The sequence below is a fragment of the Gossypium arboreum genome, chromosome 12, assembly GCF_025698485.1.
Source record: "Gossypium arboreum isolate Shixiya-1 chromosome 12, ASM2569848v2, whole genome shotgun sequence".
In the NCBI taxonomy this organism is placed as follows: Eukaryota; Viridiplantae; Streptophyta; class Magnoliopsida; order Malvales; family Malvaceae; genus Gossypium; species Gossypium arboreum.
In genome coordinates this window covers 98,877,072-98,896,316 of record NC_069081.1, presented here as the reverse complement: position 1 = coordinate 98,896,316, position 19,245 = coordinate 98,877,072, and the positions used below count along the sequence as shown (strand labels likewise).

The 19,245-nt window shown below is 31.0% G+C and overlaps 2 protein-coding genes across 3 annotated transcripts; one reads left to right on the top strand and one right to left on the bottom strand.

Moving 5' to 3' along the window:
• Positions 1 to 5,789: 5,789 nt before the first annotated feature.
• On the top strand, positions 5,790 to 7,421 carry LOC108477228 (transcription factor TCP20-like). 2 transcript variants are annotated; one of them, XM_017779715.2, is made up of 2 exons: positions 5,790 to 7,043; positions 7,156 to 7,421. In XM_017779715.2, exon 1 carries the CDS (start codon positions 6,030 to 6,032, stop codon positions 6,924 to 6,926), a length of 897 nt encoding a protein of 298 aa, XP_017635204.1. In that variant the 5' UTR covers positions 5,790 to 6,029; the 3' UTR covers positions 6,927 to 7,043; positions 7,156 to 7,421. The 2 variants fall into 2 exon arrangements, with proteins under 2 accessions (XP_017635204.1, XP_017635203.1); XM_017779714.2 differs by having other exon boundaries at positions 5,794 to 7,009.
• Positions 7,422 to 18,114: 10,693 nt separating this feature from the next.
• Positions 18,115 to 19,216, bottom strand: LOC108478483 (auxin-responsive protein SAUR32-like). The gene has a single exon (XM_017780944.2). The coding sequence runs from the start codon at positions 18,724 to 18,726 to the stop codon at positions 18,262 to 18,264; it is 465 nt and encodes a 154-aa protein (XP_017636433.1). The 5' UTR covers positions 18,727 to 19,216; the 3' UTR covers positions 18,115 to 18,261.
• Positions 19,217 to 19,245: the final 29 nt, after the last annotated feature.

Sequence of the window (19,245 nt, the reverse complement as noted above, 5' to 3'; positions counted from 1 at the left end):
TCGTGTCATCGGGACTTGGTCAATCTTCTCACCGGGATGTCATGGTCTTCTCGTCACGATGTCAGCTCGTAAATTCGAGGCACACTCTACAAGTTAGTACCTTGTTTTTCAAGCTTAGCAAGATCCGGTTAATTCTTGGCTTTCAACCAAAATGATCTTATTTGCTATTCTCGAACCCTTGGTTACTTAGAAAGTGGGCTCTAGTTCTTGAATCAAACATTGAATGAAAACTTTAACTTTCTAGTGGGAAAAATTAATTCTCTTTTGTGGGTAAAGAAACCAAAGTCAAAACTTGAGTTCTCGCAAAAAATATAATTTATTTTTAGAAAATAAATCTCACTAATTTTCGACAGAGTAATTATGCCCCATGATGTTGTATATTGGACTTAACCGATGGTCCTTATATATAGGGAAATATCACAAGAGTTTTACTAGAACAATAAGAATAAAAAATAACATTTTAATAGAAATCATAGAATCCCTTATGATTCTACCAGGTAGGCAGCACATATTGGGTTACTAGACTTAGTATGTCGCCCGCCCCTTAGGTTGTGGGTGTATTAGACCTATCTCATGTGCTGAGTACAATTATATGTATTATCTAATCTTTATTTAATTTAAAACAAGCTCATAAATTCTCCAACCCAAAAATCAATTTTCTATTCCTAAAATATCATTTATTTCATTAATTTAAATAAATTTAAATAATTCTTTAAATTAAAATATCTCTTCAACCTAATTCTAATTCAATTAAAGTAATGACAACTTTATCATAGTACTAGAATTTATGAGTAAATAAATTTAATTGTCTCTTTCAGTAAAATTGCAATGACTAATTAACCTAATTCTCATTTTGGATTCAATTATTTAATTACAATCAATTAAATATTAATTAAAAATAATAATTCAAAGAAATTAAATTAATTTTAAGTCATCTTTTGTTTCTCATGAGAAAATGCATTTACTGTAGATAAAAATACATGAAATCTATTTTTCTTTTCATTGTTTCCATTCACTCAACATATCAATTCTAATTGCAATTCAAACAAGGTTGTGTTAACTAGCGGAGGGGCCGATTAGACATATATAATTAGAGATAAAATAATTTTTAATTAAGTTTTAACTCTTCGTCTATTAATTACAACATTATTTAGTGATGAAATTAATCTATTAAAAGTACCGAAAATAAACTCTCTCTTATTATATAATTATGAAAGCAACTTATAATTTTGTTTGTCTAATGACCTTGCCATTAGTGTGCTGCACTCATAGGATATTTTTAATCACTTTAGATTAAAATTCATTCACTTAGTATGATGATCCTATTTTATTTCATAGTTGCAACTTCCACCATGAAAAATATCATTACTAACAAATAGTAATGAAAATCATTTGTCTCAAACCAAATGACTCATAGTCACAATTCTTTTCCATAAACCACACAATGCTATTGAGAGAATCTTATTTACACTTTAACGAGCTAGGAATTTCACTGTTGTAAATGAAGCCATGCCATACATAAGTGAATAAATTTAGATAAGTCAAAATGTGAACGTCACAAGTGAATAAATTTATAAACAGATCTAGGATAAATTCAGCTTGGGTCTTTTCAGATGTATTGTCAGTCTAGAAAATTACACCTATGTCTCTAACTTTATAGAAGTCATCTGTTCTAATACCCAAGACAATGTATCTCCCCACTTGAACTCGGACATGATAGACAACATTGTAGTCTCTTGAATCATTTTATTCAATTTTGATTATTCAGACTACGGACCATTTAGATTACCTACTAATATAATGTGTCTTTTACATCACAATCCGACCAGATGATGCTACTTAATATTAATTAAACCTTAAGTAATTGGTGAACCGATATTTGCTTATCATTTTTCTTTTCACACAAAAACCATTAATGACACATATAAAAAAATATTCAATCCGTTCGAACTATTGCAAACATTATTGACGAAATCACTACATTACTCGATCAACAGATTTTCATGAAGCAATTCGTGAATGCATGTGATTAAAGACTTTGATTTAACACAGGGGAAAAACATGTGGATTATGAAAAATGGCAAACCTACAATATTGCATGAAGATAAAGCAATATGCATTTCACAAATTGAATGTGGCTATAGAAAAGATGATAAGATTAAACATATTTTTCCAAAGGTTTACTGCACATGAATTTTTGAAGAAATGTGATATAAATATTTGCAAAATTCGCTATGGTATTCCAAACAGATTTATTCACAAAAACAATGCCAACTTTAATTTTTAAGAACCATATCGATAACATTGGAATGTGTGGTATCAAATACAATGTATAATTGGATACATTTTAGGGGAAACTTCCCATAAATATTGTATTCTTTTTTCTATTTTGAGTTCTTAAATAGTAATTATTTTAGTAAAATTTTAATAAAATATATTTATATAGAATAATCATTCAATCAGAAATATTATAATAGATGCACTATACTTAAAAGACTATCATGATATAAATAATTCATCTCAAATTCATATATATGATGGTACCTTATATTGTGAAATATATTATCCTCATATATTTATGATATGATATGAACGACTTAGATACTTACATATGAGATTCATATATTCATATGGTAAATGATATTATGATATGAATCACTTGTCTTCCTATTTATGAAATAAAGAAATATAATAAGAAATATTATAGTTTGTAAAGGACTAGAATTACCAAAATACCATCTTTATTTTTCTCTTTTATTTACAATAAATTTCATTTTTATAGTAATACTATGGGAAAGGAGTTAGATTCGCTTTCAGAAAGGTTATTAATGTTTTCAACTGCTAGTTTTTTAGGGTAGGTTTTACAAAGAAATAGACCTGAATTGATATGCAACCTTAAAATGAATAGGACCCAGAATACTAGGCACCAAGAAAATAAAATCCACGAATAGTCAATATAAAAAGAAAACGGGAAAAAAAAAAGTAGACAAGTTGGTGGTTAAAGCATACAAATTTTGACTATATAAACCGAAAACATGAATTTTGAGACAAATTAATGACTGAACAACCGCCAAGATCAACCTTGTGATCTGCTTAATTGATAACTTTTCATAATGGGGCGGCCAGGCATGCCAAAGAAAGAAGCAATTCATCGAGAACAGCTAGATTTCATTCTGTAGTTCTGAACCAATGAACCAAATAATATGAAACCAAAGGCGTTCGTATGGAGAAAAACTAAAATACGTATAAGTCTAGAGAGATTTATGATGGATGCTGAATTTGTGAAGCAAATTTTCAAACCTACGAAAACGATAACCTTGTAGAAGCTTCAAATTTAAGTGAAATTGGGTGATACGTCAGTAGCAAACATTTTTAGAGGGCCCCTTTGTCCCCAAAGCTGGCAGCAAATATGAGAAAACCGGTGCAACTCAAGTAAACGTGTGGATGATCTTAAAACTTTGAAGTTAATAACTTTCTTGTTGCAATCCAAACAAAAGTCTTGGCTCTACTCGATCACTAGTTGAGCTATTAAGATCATTGTCATTTCCCTTTTTACTGAACCTAGTGGTTTTTGGCTTGGTTTTATGGGGCAAAAAACAGTACCCTTGATGTCAAAATAATTGAGATTCACTATTGAACTTTGCTTTCCAACTCCGTCACATATATCTCTAGGAAAGCATCAGGATATAAAATTGTAAGCAAAGATGTAAAGCTGGTTTTGAAGGAGTGAGGGGCCAAGGCCAATGCCATGAAATGTCATTATAGCAATACGCCATGTTCCAATTATGTGGTCAAGAAAAAGCATAAAAATAAAAAAGCCTGGTTATGGAGTTTTGCATGCATGGGAGATAAGCAAGATTCAAGGACCCACTTGCTAAACTCGAGCAAGGTGGGTTTGGGGTTTGGACCCCATTCATCCTTCGATAGTGAATTAGTAACTGATCACTGCCTCTGCTTCATTTTTCGAGACAAAGCATAATCCTCTCTCTTATGGCGTTTCAGAGAGATAAGAGGATTATCAATTTTAGGCACAAAGGACGCGTGATTGCCATAAATTTCTAATGATAGGATTACAAATCACAAGGACTTGCTGTAGTTTCCATGATTGGTTGAACATCGCCACGTACATTGTGGGGACTCCTTCATCCGTATTCCTCTCATGGTGGGCAATGCCAGCCACACCCATTTCCTCCTTCCACATTTTTTACGGTTCTTGGTACATTTTATTGAACTTAGAATTTAATTTGAGATATTTCTTTTTACCATCTCTATTGATTTCATTTTCTTTATTTTTACTTAATATCAAAATAACTTTTGACAATGTTTTAATATATTACAACTTCTTTTATTTGATCAAGTAAAAGATCTTTACACCTAATCAAAAGCCTTCCTGTAGCCCAAACTTTAATGAATAATTAAAAAATAAAAATATATATGTCCCTAAAATTTTAATTTCACTTTCATTTTGTAAAATTTGTAATTTAATAACAGTAATATTAACAAGGATAGATAGGAATCAAAATAATTATAATATTTCCATCATTCCTTTTACCTTAAGATAGATACAAAGGAATATCAATAAGGTTAATATAACTTTTAGTCTCTATATTTAGTAATTAAATTTATTTTAGTACTTTTCTTTTATTTTTATTTTTTATTAAATTTGTATGTGAAATTAATAATTAAATTTATTTTTTAAACATAACATTTTAAGATTATATTACATCATCAAACTTTTATAATTATCAAATTCTATGTACAGCTAATTACTAAATTCAGATACTATAAGTTATATTATCCCACTATACCGACTACAAGCATACTAAAGGATATATACATTGCACACACGGAACTTGTTTTCTATTTGAAAATAGGAAATAAACTGTGAGGATTTATTACATTACAGTACCTAGACATAGGCAACTAGTGAAGCAGGGTCTTTTCTCATCCTCAAAATCTATAAAATTTTTATTTGATTTAATCTCATAAATTATTAATATAATTATTGATATAACATCGTTTTATGTTTATATATTGCATACACAATTAATTATATTTTTCAATATAAAATAAATTGATACTTTTTATTTTTTTAAACGTCATGAATTAAAATTAAAGTTTCATGTATATAATTAAACCACACTCAAATTTTTATGTGTATAATTAAAATAAATTAAAGTTTATATATGATTTTGAGATTTATCTATTTGATTTACTCTTAACTTAATTCAATCAAATATTAATTTATTCATTTCAAATCCAGCCCTAAAATTTAAAGATATATTTTATTGACCTTTTATGCTTTATCAAAGTAAAACAATAATTTTTAAATTATATTTTTAATGAGATGAGGGATAATATACATTTTGAATTAGATTATGAAACACCTGTGAGAGTTAAAATTTTAGATAACAAATTAAAAATTAAGTAAGAATGATAGAATTGAGATAATAAAATTATAATAATTTGAAAATATATATTATTTTGTAAAAATAATAGACCCCGGAATCCGATTAAATGGTAATTATGCAGGGTGGGTTAATTTAATTAAAGAAGAAAAAATTGAATTGAGTGGAATGGCCCTATTTCTTATTCCTATTCCTTTGGTTGGTTAATTCCTAATGTGCGTCTCCAGCAGTAAACCAATTTTTTTTTTTAATGTAATTATGAGTTTAGAGTTTTTAAGTTTTGCTTTTTGCTATCCCACCTGAATTAGGTAAAATCTTATATTTTCTTTATTCCATAATATAGTGGGAGGGAAAACCAAGGCTGTGAGTGATTAACAATACCTATCCTATTCTATACATACATTTTCATAATTATATCATGTCCACTTTTTTTTTTTCCTTAGTGAGTAAGAGAAAAAAGTTGACATAAAATCATTGAGTGGTAACTTTAAATTGAAATTTTGTGGTTCCAACATATGGACAATAAAGCAAAGGGAAGCATTGAAATTTCAAAGGGGAAGTAAGAAAAAGTCCAAATGAGTTAACCTTCGCCAATCAAGGAGGCCCCATAATTGAGTTTACATGGAGCCTAAGGGCAAGAGCAAGGGCAAGGGCAAGGGCTCAAATCATCATCCACAAGAGGTGCCCACCTGCTTGACTCCTCAGAAAGCAGAGAACAATAAACCTGCAGAAATAAAAAACTTGCAAATCATGATTGCGAGCAAAGATGATAACAAGAAGCAACTAGCTCCCAAAAGAAGCTCAAACAAAGACAGGCACAAGAAAGTAGATGGCAGAGGTAGAAGAATAAGGATGCCTGCTCTGTGCGCCGCCAGGATTTTCCAATTGACCCGAGAATTGGGTCACAAATCCGATGGCGAGACCATTCAGTGGTTGTTGCAGCAATCGGAACCATCTATCATTGCTGCAACTGGAACTGGGACGATTCCCGCTTCAGCTCTGGCGGCTGCTGGAGCCTCTGTTTGTGCGCAGGGGAACTCTGTCTCTGCTGGTTTGCATACCAAAATGGGACTGGGGGCATGTACTGGGTCCAAAGATAGGAATAATTGGGCAATGTTGGGTGGTAATTTAGGAAGATCCCAAATCCCAAGTGGGGCATGGTCTTCTAGTAATGGAATTGGATCAGGGCTTGTTCAAGCTTCAGAGCAATCCACATCAGCTTCAAATTTTGGGAATGAAAACTCAAATCATATCCACCAAAACTATGGGTTCCAGGGGCTTGAATTTCCAAATATTAATATGGGTTTTGTGAGTTTTTCGTCGCTGCTCAACGGTAGTAACCCCCAGGTTCCAGGTTTGGAGCTTGGGCTTTCACAGGATCCGCATTTTGGTGTGTCTAATTCCCAAGCTTTTAGCCACTTTTACCCGCAGATTGGGCAGCAGCGAGGTGGTGTACGTCCCTTGAATCAGCAGCAGATTGTTACTGATAAGGATAATTCCCAGGGATCCAAGCAGTAGCTAGTCTTTCTAAACAACAACAAGATGATGACGACGACTGGTCAACCCGATTATATATTGCGTTCCTTGACCAGAAACTAAAGGTAAAATGATTTCTGAACAGTTCAATTTGCTGGGGTAGGTTTTCATTCTACTGAGTCAATTTCGTATTTGGCATGGCAAATTCTTCTTCACCTTCTTCTTCTGAAACATCAACATAATTCCATCTGCGTGCCTTGTCATTTTGCAGATGAGTTGTGAAGAGAATAACAATGGCCAGGAAATTGGATTTACTTCTGCTGCTTGTTAAACATTGATGGATTTAGTTTGGTGTTTGTTAAACTGAACTTTGAGGTGTGTTTATTATTGTTTAGTACAATTTTGTCGGGCAAATATCACTTGTTTGCTCTATATTTCATGTCTAAGCGAAGTAGATTGGTATCTTAAAGCAATAGAGATGAGGGGGATTTCCATTGTTTTCAACTTTAAAGTAGCGATTTGGAATTATTGCAGAAACTATGAATCTTCCGTATGTGTGTGATACTCAAATTTTTTTTCCTGAGGCATCCGATGAAGTTTGCCGGAGCTAGGGTTTATTATTATCATTATTGTTTTCAATGGATCAATAAATTATCATAAATTTTTTCTGAAAAATAAATTTAAATTTTAGTACAAAAGAATTTTCACTCAAACTTGATATCAAAGGGATGTTATGTTGTTGGCATTATTTGATATTCTGTACTCACATTGAGTTTTAATTAAATTTAAAATCAAGTAAAATTGAATTTGTAGATGGGAGATAAGTTCTCACAATTTTATTTTCTTTATTGAAAATTAAGAAGTATTAAAATTTTTATCACTCAATTCAGTAAACATTAATTACTATGAAGATTATTAGTTTCTTTGATATTAATTTTTTTAGCTAAAATAAAAGGAAATAAAATTTTTAAAGTTAAAATCATAAAAATCTAAGTAAATTACAAAATATTTATTCTTTCTTAATTTTTAATACTTTAAGTAAAATTTGTTTGTGGTTTTTTGTTTATTTAATTTCTAGTATTTAAAGTAATATAAATTCATATAATTTCTTATTGCATCAAATTTTGTATAGCCTATCATAGTGACTCAATTTATTTGTTTTGTTGTGTATTTATGTCGTCTTAACTTGCATAAATTTTCATAGTAGTTTAATTTGGAGCAAAAATGTTGATATAATGTATGTGTTGAAAGTACTATAAAATTTAAGACGTTAATAATTTAGACATTTGCCATTTTTCTTGACTTCATATGCTTTAATGTATTAATTCATATCATAGCACTCAAACCTTCAACTATGAATCAATTTTACTTTTAGAGTTGTCTATAAATATATACTAGGTGGCCAACATTAAAAGATTTGTCAGTTTCTCTTTAAGCTTTGTGCTTTCTTGCAGGTCTCTGCTAATATTTTTGGTGATTTGATCGTTAATTGAATTTGGATTTTTTTTTTATTTAACATAAAACTTTTTTGTCCAGTAAAATTTGCTTTCATTTTTATTTTCTTCTTATGGTTTAGCTTAAGTTGCGTGCTTTACATCTGAAATTCCAAGCAAATTCCTAATAAATGTTTCTTCTGATATGTTTAATTCCTATTTTGATTGGAAATTTGTTATTATGTTAGTTCTTCTGCATCCAAGTACTGATACCTTATCAATTCATTGCTACAACAAATCTGCAAGGTATTGATACTTAAGCCTTTGCTATTGATACCTCTACCATATTTTGGATCAAAGTGTTACAAATTGACAAGAAAGTGCTTGATTTTTGTTATTTGATGATTTTGTGATAAAAATAGTTATGGCATAAATTTTAAATATGATAATTGATGGATTAAACATGTGATTGAACGATTCTAGATCGGATGATGTCTCTAAATATCTAAATGTGACATTAGTCATCTAAAATTGTCGTCAATCTTAATAAAAAGTGTTACACTTTTAATTTTAACAAAAAAAAATTTGTAAGCCAATAAAATTTGATCTACCAAAGCTTTTCATTTAAAATTACCTTTCTCCTTTGTCTAATTTACCTCCTTATAATCATATCAACTTGAGGTTGATTATGGTTTTGTATTTGAATCGTACTACTTACTGTGCCTTAAGAGTTCAAGTTTATCTCAGAACTACATTATTTTGATTTGACATTCCCAACATAATTTATTGATGTATAATATCACATTTTGTCAAATATTTGGCAAAAAGGTCTAAATGTTGTTCACTTGATTCCCCATATAAGCCATAATACTCACATCCACGATCAAATTTGACAACTTTAATATTTTTCCCTAGTTAATTTTCAACTTCATCTTAAAATTTTTTTAAAATGCGCAAAGATTATAACTTCTCATGAATTAAATACAAATAACTATAGTAAAAGTAATCATCCGTAAAGTTGATAAAAGGAATTCTTACTGGTAGCAATTTTCTCTATATTTGTTTGTGTTGGAAAATAAGCTATTGCAAGACACAATCGGTTAGCACTGATTGGAAAATAAATAACGAATCAAGAAATCAGAAATTTATTGTGCTGTGATAAACCATTGTCTTAGAAACAAATTCGTCTTGATCGGTGTAATCGTGTAGTAGATGTCGTCCCTCAAGGTTAATACAGTGCTTCGATATTTGTACACCCGAATAAGGAAAATGGAACTCGATTGGTGTTACTCTTCTTAGGGAAATCACAGTAGGATCAATTCTCAGAAAAAATTAGAGGGGTCACAGTCGGTCCCGCTTAAAACCCTAACTCCTAAATAGAATTTTCTCTAAAGTGATTTAGGGAGAACTGACAGAGTGTACAAGAAAATCATAAAGGAAGAGGAGAAAAGAGTTTTCCAAAGAATGTTGTATTTTTTGTTTTCTGTGTGTAAAAATGAGGGAATCAAAACGGTAAATAGGCAAGGACAAAAGAGTAAAAAATGTAGGAACAATTTTGAAACGGTCCATGTAACGGCCCAAATTCTAGTGGTGTTGGAACAGTAATTTGAGATCACTAAATCCGAAAAATGAGTAGAAAACATTATTAATTTAATGAAAACATGTTAGATGTGAAGTTAGGAAAATGATTAAAATAGTGAATAGTATTTTATAATAAATACTAAATAGTTTGGAAGTGAAAATGAGTTATCGAGACCTCATAATATTAAACCGAGCCATAAATATTTTTATAAATATTTATGGAGTGTTAGTAAGTTAGTATTAAAGTTTCGTCAAGAAATTTTAAGGTTTCCGTAGTCAATTGGGTAAAAAGGACTAAATTGAATTAAGTGTAAAATTGTGAAATGTGATTAAATAGCTCTAGTAATAATTAAAGGAGGACTAAATAGGCAAATAAACACCTATTATTGGGCTGGACAACATGTGTGTGCAGGAAATATTGAAATTAGGTGTGAACAAGGGGTAAAATTGGAAAAGAAGTAAAAATTGAATAGTTAAAAATGGGATGTAATTGGAAATCTAGAGATTTATTCAATTTTCTTCATCCTCTTCAGCTAAAAACAGCCATTTAAGAAACCTTAGAGCTGGTTTTTCATAATTTTTATTGCAAGTAAGTTCAAATCTCGATTATTTCTTGAATTTTTTGTGTTTTTGGGACTTTTACAACTAGGTCCTATCATCTAATTCATTAGTTTTTGATTTCATGGTTGATTTTGAAAGTTTCCATGAATAATTACTGGAGGTTTATGATGATTTATCATGGAATTAAAGCTTTAATTTGTTTATATGCTGATTTTATTGAAAGAATTATATAAAAAGTGAATACTTGGGGACCTAATTGTAAAAGATCTTGAAATTAGGGTTTTATGTGGAAATTCTAAATTTCAATGGTTGTGAAGTAATTTAAAATGTCTAAGAAAAATGTTAATTGAGAAGAAAAGGTTCTATTGATGAGTTAATTGGTCAGGGACCAAATTCTAAAAATTGTGAAATTTAGGGTAAAAGTGTAATTTCATAAATTAAAGGGTATAAAATGTGAGATAAAATAAAATTGAAATGAATGCTAATTAATGAATGATTTTGCAATTATAGATCAAGAAATTGAAGTGAATCGTGGAAAAGAGAAAATAGTCGAATAATTTTCTCAAACTTCTACAACTATTGCGAATTAGCCCAGGTAAGTTCATGTGGCTAAATTTTAGTGATCATTTTTATTCATATGAATTTTATAATGAGTTATACTATATGATTATGATAAAACCATGAATAATGTAAAAATATGAAATTACAGAAATGATCAAATTGAATGAAACATCAGATTGAGTACTTCTGTCCAGTGACAAACGATGAATTGATGGAAAAAGACCATGGTTGGACCATGGCAACAAGTGATAAGCGATATCCTTATAAGACTATAGCTGGGCTATGACATCTAAAAACAAGTGATAAGTGATTTTCGTATAAGACCATAGCTGGGCTATGGCTTCGGATTAAAGTGATACAAGTGATCCGTATAAGACCATAGCTGGGCTATGGCATCGGAGAAAAGTGATAAGTGCTTCCGTGTAAGACCATATCTGGGATATGGCATCAGTATGATATATAAGTCGTGTAAGACCATGGTTGGGCCATGGCTTCGGAAAGTGAAACGTGATCATGTGCAAGTCCATAGTTTTACTATCGCAAAGTAAAGACGAAGTACTCAATTTCGTATAATTTCTTAATTTGAAAAGAGATGGTAAGTGATAAATGGGCCCAAAAGAATGAAGTTTAAGTGTGGATAATATTAAGTGAAATTGACTTGGCTTGTGAATGGCAGGAGAAATTAGTGAATTGGAATATATAAATGCTTTACCATATTTGGTAAGTTTACGTTCTAAGCCTATAAACTTACTAAGCTTTCACAAGCTTACTTGAATGTGATTGTAATGTCTTGTAGATTAACGTGGAGTCGGAGGATCGAATCATCACCAAGGATCACACTATCGAGATGTTCTTTGGTAGTTTTTGGGTATTATCTTTTGATTTATATGGCATGTATAAGTATTTGGTTGGATAAAGTTATAGATGGTTAAAATATGTAAAAGGGATGGCATGTGTGTATGAAACTTAGTTTAATGGTTAAGTAGTAGTGTGTTAATATAAAATGCATATTATGGGCATAAATTGGTTGATTGGTTGGTTGTAATTTGTATAAAATTGAGTTTAAGTGTAGGTAATGGATGAAAGGGTGAGAAAAGTGGCTTAAAAGCGGCCTATTTTCATCCACATAGATAGACATACAAGCGTGTGTCTAGGCCGTGTGTGACACACGGTAAGCCTACAGGCGTGTGAAATGACCCTGTGTCCCCTACATCTTTAAATGTGAAATCAAGATAGTACACGAGCAAAAGACACGACCGTGTGTCTTGGTCGTGTGAAGGACATGGGTTTCAAGCAGGGTCGTATGTCAAAATTGTGTGCAAATTGCTTAAAATGGTGAAAAATCAGTTTACCACACGACTTAGCCACATGGGCGTGTGCCCAGGCCGTGTGCCCCTTTGATGCTTAAGAAATTGCAAGTCAAAATTGCCCACGGGCTGGCCACACAGCCATGGGAGCCACACAGGCTGGCCATACGGGCATGTGCCTCTAACTTTAAGAAATTTTTTTAAAAGTTTTCCAAAGTTAGCTGTTTAGTTCCAAATCACTTGTAAAGCATGTATTGGGCCCCGTAGGCCCATATTAAGGACTTTATGGTAAAATTTAAAAATTTTTGATTTAAAATGCAAATTTATGACTCGTTTTTGTACAAATGCTAATGTATAAGTTTGGTAATGCCTCGTAACCCTATTCCGGTGACGGATATGGGTTAGGGGTGTTACATTTAGTGGTATCAGAGCTTAGTTTAGTTTATTCTTGGAATGAGCGTGTTATGTAAAGTGGTTAGAAATACATGCCATATAAATCTGTGATAGTGTGATGTGTATGATCTAATCTAACTCCTGTTATTTTTATAGATAACTCTTGATTATAAAGATGTTAGATAGACCAGAACGTATATAACAAGAAGAAAAAGTAAATAGTAGAATACAGACTTCTGAACAGGGGACCAGTAGTGAAGTTCCGATTTATCTGTATTAACAGTTTTATGCATTAGTTACAGTTTCGATATTTTATTAACATATATTTTATGCAAAGCAGTATTAGAAGTTCAAAGTCTATTCTCGCGAATCGTAGTCTCACTACAATTTTCAGCATACACTATCTAGAGTGTTATCAGTATAGTATACTACCTATAGTGGTCTCACACATTCTAGTAGTATTTTCAGATAAACTTTTTAGAGTTTTTAGAACACTTACAGGATCGGTGTCGGAGACTCGGTGTACCACATACTTAGTCCAAAAATATTTCAAATCATTTAAAAATCATTTCTTCAAAATTAATCCTTAAAACCCAAATCCACAGCCAAGTTTTACAACCTGACTCTGATACAACTAAATGTAACATCCAAAACCCGGTCTAGACGTTATGCCCGAATCCGGCGATGTCATATGATAGTGCTTTTGAAATCGTAACGATGTTAAAAAAACTCTTTCTCCGATTACACAACATTTCGTTTTCTTATGTTAATTTCCAAATCGTGTCATTTATTTCCAAACCGTTAACCATATTTCAAAACCACATACTTTGTAGAAGCTTTAGAACCATTTCTGTATACGTGGTAGTTTAGTAAAATGTTCGATCCTTTTGAAAACCCGAGTTTTCCTACCACTAGCAGTGAAAATCGTAAAACATTGCAAAATCCCAAATTAAGCAAAAATCTTTAATGACCTTATTTACATCAAATTTTCCCCAAATACAAATTAAATCATAAGTAAACAGAAAACAGTCCAAGTGGGTAAAAAAACATGTGGCCACCGCTGAGTCCTCCGTTGCTCCGACCCTTCTAATACTAGGGATTACCTGAACAGATAAAACCAGATAAAATCGAAAAGGATCAGTTTTTGCAAACTCAATATGTAATCCCCATAGATAAAAAATGCATACCAATATACATCAGAATACAGTTTGGGGCCAGAGCCTATCACAGAATCAATTTGGGCCTCAGCCAATTCAGAAACAAAATCATATATATATATATATATATATATATACAACAGCGCATTAGCCCAATCAGACACGGAATGCAGATCAGAATATCAAAATTCTACCCACCAACCTCTACACACCATCTCTGTCAAACCCTACACACCATGTGAGGATATAACCAACCCACCCAACCCTACACACCATACTGTACCAAAATGCGGCATATAAACAGAATAATGAAGCTGAGCTGCCAGATAACAGGCTTAAAGCCTTTTAGACACTTCCTCCGAAATATCAACAACCCAATCCTCAATGCAATGCAACATACCGATATGACATGCTAAAATGCAGTTTATCAGATCATATATTCAGCTTAGTACAGATATCATGCTCAGTCAAACACCACATATCCCGATCACATAAATAGGGGTCTAAGTCACACTTACTGACCCTATAGTAGGCCCACAGTCGACTTGGGCGACCCGTGCAACGTTACAGAACATTTTAGAAAAATAGACTCACACGCCTATGTGGGCCCACATGGCCCAAATTGGCCTTGGCCGTGTGGATCACACGGCCTGGCCCAAAAATCCCACACGCTCATGTGGTTCACCTGTGTAGCCCACATGGCCCAATTGGTTGAGCCCGTGTCTCGCACACGGCCTCGCTGGTCGTGTCCACACGGCCTGGCCCAAAAATCCCACATGCCTGTAAGGTTAAGGCTTTATTCAGAAAAAACTCAAAATTTGCCAAAGGTGGGGCTTGAACTTGGGATCTCTTACACACACCCAATACACTTAACCACTAAAGCAGATACATAGTTTGTGTCAATTTATTGCACAAGCAAAAATATAAAATTTGGGGCGTTACATTAAGTCGAAATAATATAATATTTATAATATTTAACCTTCATAAAATAGGGTGTTTTATAAGAAAAGGCCCATTTCCAACATTATTTACAAAGATGGACCATTTAAAAAATTATTTATTGGAATGGTCAAAAAATTGCAAAACGCTCTTATGTGGAAGCATTTTCAGGGGAAAACGTAGAAAAGCACACTGACAAAGATGCGTTTTAGTCCGTAAAGGTCATTTTTTTGCAATATTATAAAAATTGACCAATTTTTTAAAAAATTACGAGAATAAGCCTTTATAAAGGCCCAAAGTGACAACATTATTATTTTTTATTTTAAGGTGCGACACTAATTAATATGAAAATAAAACTTACAAAACAAGTCTTTATATGGACCCAAAGTCTTATTTCTCTTGTTTCTTTAAGTAATATGAGATGTGAGATATGTGTATATATAAAGTCATGAATATGTTTGCAACTTGTTTCTAGATAATGTGGGATTCCTTATTCTTTTAATTAACAACATAATATTAAAGGCCACACTATATTTTATAATTTTTACAAAACAATTTCTATTTTTTTTATATTTTGTTAACATTTTCCCATATTATAAAATTATCTTTTGAGATATTTAATCTTATTGCATTTTAGAATTGTTAGCATCTACAAAGGGATATTTAAAAAAAAGAATAAATTGCACATATGAAACTTGTACATGCAGTAATTTTCTATTTAATTTTAAATGTTTGAATTTAATATCCATGCAATTCTAATTTTAAAATAATTTTCCAATATTTCAATTTAGAAGTTATATTTTTAATTTTTTATTATTTATTTTATTTTATATTATGAATGTTTGATTAATAAATAAATTATGAGTATTTGGTACTCAAATAGTATATATATATATTTGTAATTTTAAAAAATAATATCTCTTTTTTAAATATTTATTTTTTAAATATTTTACTATACTCATTAATTTTTAATCCTAATTTTAATTTAATTTTCATCGCCTAATGAATGTTGATAAATTTATTTTCAGATGTATTTTGACTAGATAGATAATTTATTTAAATATAGTATATAATTATGTTAAATAAGTTTTATTTATAGAAATATATAATATACATAAAATATAATAATTATTTTCATATTTTTATATCTTGATTAAATTACATTAGTAGTCACTTAACTATGATTTTTGGCTATCAAATTATAAAAACTTACAAAATGATCACTCAACTATTAGCAATTTTTAAATATTTTACTATACTCATTTTATATTTTATAATTTTTTACTTATAGTGTTTAATTTTTTTATAATGTAACAAATGTTAACTTTTGTAAAAAAATTAAACTCTATAAGTAAAAAGAATATAAAATATAGTGTAGCCTTTAATATTATGTTGTTAGTTCAAAGATGAAAGAATCTCACATTGTCTAGAAATAAGTTGCAAACCTATTCATGAGTCTATATATACACATATCTCATATCTCACATTACTTAAGAAAGCAAGGGAAATGAGACTTTGAGTCTATATAAAGATTTGTTTTGTAAGTTAATTTGATTTTCACATTAATTGGTGGCACTAAAAAGTAAAAAAGAAAAAATGATGCTGATACTTTCGGTCTTTATAAAGGCTTATTCTCGTAAATTTTTAAAAAATTGGTCTATTTTTGTAATATTTAAAAAAATGACATTTTTTTAAAATTTAGTTCAAGCACAGGTAAAAGGGCACCCATGTTAGCGTGCTTTTGCTAATAGGGGCTAAAGCACGTCCCCATCAGCGCGCTTTACTATATTTTTCCTTGAAAATGCTTCCACGTAGGAGCATTTTGCAATTTCTGGACCATTCTAGTAAATAATTTTTTAAGTGGCCCATTTTTATAAATAATGTTGGAAATGAGCATTTTCTTGTAAAATATTTCATAAAATAGTTTTATAAATTGTCCAAAACTTTTATGACACTTATTATAAATAATATTTTTCTATTTCTTTTAAAAGTTATTTTTATAAATAAGTTCGGACCATAAATTTTATAAATAAATATATGATAAAACTTTTATAACATGTAAATTAGTTTTATAATAATTTTTTTGCCATAAATGAAAAAATTAGGATTTAAATAATATATATTTTGTTATAACTTTATAAAATACACGTATTATTTTTATAATTATAATTTTTAAGATTTATAGTATAGAAGTTTTTGCCATAACCAACCGAACACATACATGTGGTGCTTATAATATAATTTTATAACTTATATAAAAATAATTTTAAAATTAGATTTAGGTGTAATTACCCATATAATTACTCTAATTTTCACCCTATCCTAAAAATTTAAAAATGTAATTGTGATACTTATTAAATGACTTTTCAAACACTACCTTAGACAATACTTCACAACTCAAAGGAATAATGTGACTAATTCATTGCAGCTTCTTTAAACTGCAGAAAATGTAAGAACCCAAAAATTGGTAAAATCATGAAGTTTTTGAGATCCTAAGTTGTTGTAAAAAAATTAAATTCAGAAGTTAATATAATTTTAAGTACAAATTCATAATACCATATCTTTAACCCTTCAAACAATTGAAAAGATTCATGAAACACATTTATATTATCTCCAATACCTAAATTTCAAAATTCATAATCCAAAACAAAGCATAAGTTAGAGATGCATTTGAATATAAAAAAGAAAAGAAAAATTCAAATAGCATCTAGAGAAACCTTTACTCATAATACCACTTAAAAAATGAATAGTAGAATTCTAATAATAAGAATCTAAAAACTATAAATATAAGATCTTTAATAAAATAATAAGGAAAAAAAAAACTTTGTTTGATTCATTAGAGAAAAAATGGGAATTAAAGTATTATTGAGTTTCTACACATTAAAAAAATTAATCTTATCATACTGTAGGGAAACATGGTCAGAAAGCCTCAATTATCTCCTTTTAAAAAATTCGAAATACTTTTGAATGAATCATCTTATCTTTTGTTATTTAGTTGACATTAAATAAATAAATAAATAAATAAACCAAGTTGAATTATTCAAGCTATTTCCTATACGTGGTAAAGATGTTAGTGCGTGGAAGGTGTTAGATTCTTTTGGCATAGTTGAGAAAAGAGAGTGGGTACTACGCCTCTATAAGAAACGACGCAAGTGTCATTTTGTATCTTAAAAGGGTAATCATATTTGTCCAAATTCCAGTGTTTGTTTTTGTTGTTTTATCTGATGATTGATAAGGAGAACGTAGTGTGGGAAGAAAGTTTTAGTATAGCAGCAGCAGTCCTAGCTTGGAACCACGGTTTTGTATGTCTACTACTTTTTAACATGATGAAACTTGTTATTACTTACTGAAACACTCATAGTGCAGTACTCGAAACGGAAGATTGACCCAAAATTAATAAAGACATACATACACAGACAGACACATAGAGAGACAGAGATAGTAATTAGATCTGATTTGTCGCCATCATCCAAGGTGGGGTGAGGAGGCGATAGGAACCATAACCATTGGCGAAACCGCATCCTTGGCGGATGGTATTGTCGCCATCGTCCATGGCCAGTAACACCTTGCAAAAGAGATCAACGTTGCAGGGGAGCATAAGGGGTCCTTCGCTGGTGAATCCGTATTCAGACTCGGCTTCCTCAAGTAGAATCTTGAAAAGCGGATGATTTGCGTATTCGGTTTTGATCACGAACCTTTGTTTCTGGGGTCCAACATACACCGTGAAGCAACCTTCCGGAGCCACTCGATTCTTCCTTGTGCGTTTCTCTTCTTCCAGGGAAACATCAATTGATGGCCATGATTTGCTCTTCTTATAAATAGCTGGGGCGTGTCTTGAGCGGCCACGGCCAATGGATTTGCACCGCTCCCAAGTCTTGATTATCAGGTTGCCCTTTTTGCCTTTCCCCATGTTCGGAGGAAGCTTTTCTCGCTTGTTTATGAAATATTGCTCAATATATTATATCTATCTTAAACACAAACACACCAAGAAGATAACAAAAGAGATGTTGGGTTCAAAAGCCAAACGCAACACCTACCTTGAATCAAGAATTTATGAACATGAAAAGACCGACCGATGAAAAAGAATGCTTGAAATAGCTAACCTCGATCATAAACCAAGTAAAACATGACCTTAACCCTTAGCCTCAATGTGTTACTCATGTTGAAAAAATCCAACAAGTTAAAACTGAAATCATGCATAAAAGACAAGATCGAAGCACAGAAAACAAGAAGAAGAAATACTGATTCAACTCAGATCAAACTTCAAGTTAAAGCGGGCATGGGAAGAATTGAGTCAATAACCCCGAGTTAGGAGAGGGAAAACAGAGGAGAAAGGAAATGCTGCCGCTTGAGTAATGAATAGAACAAATTTTAAGCAATGATAAATATGCAGCTTTGAGCTTTCATTTATATAAAATCCCAATTTGAC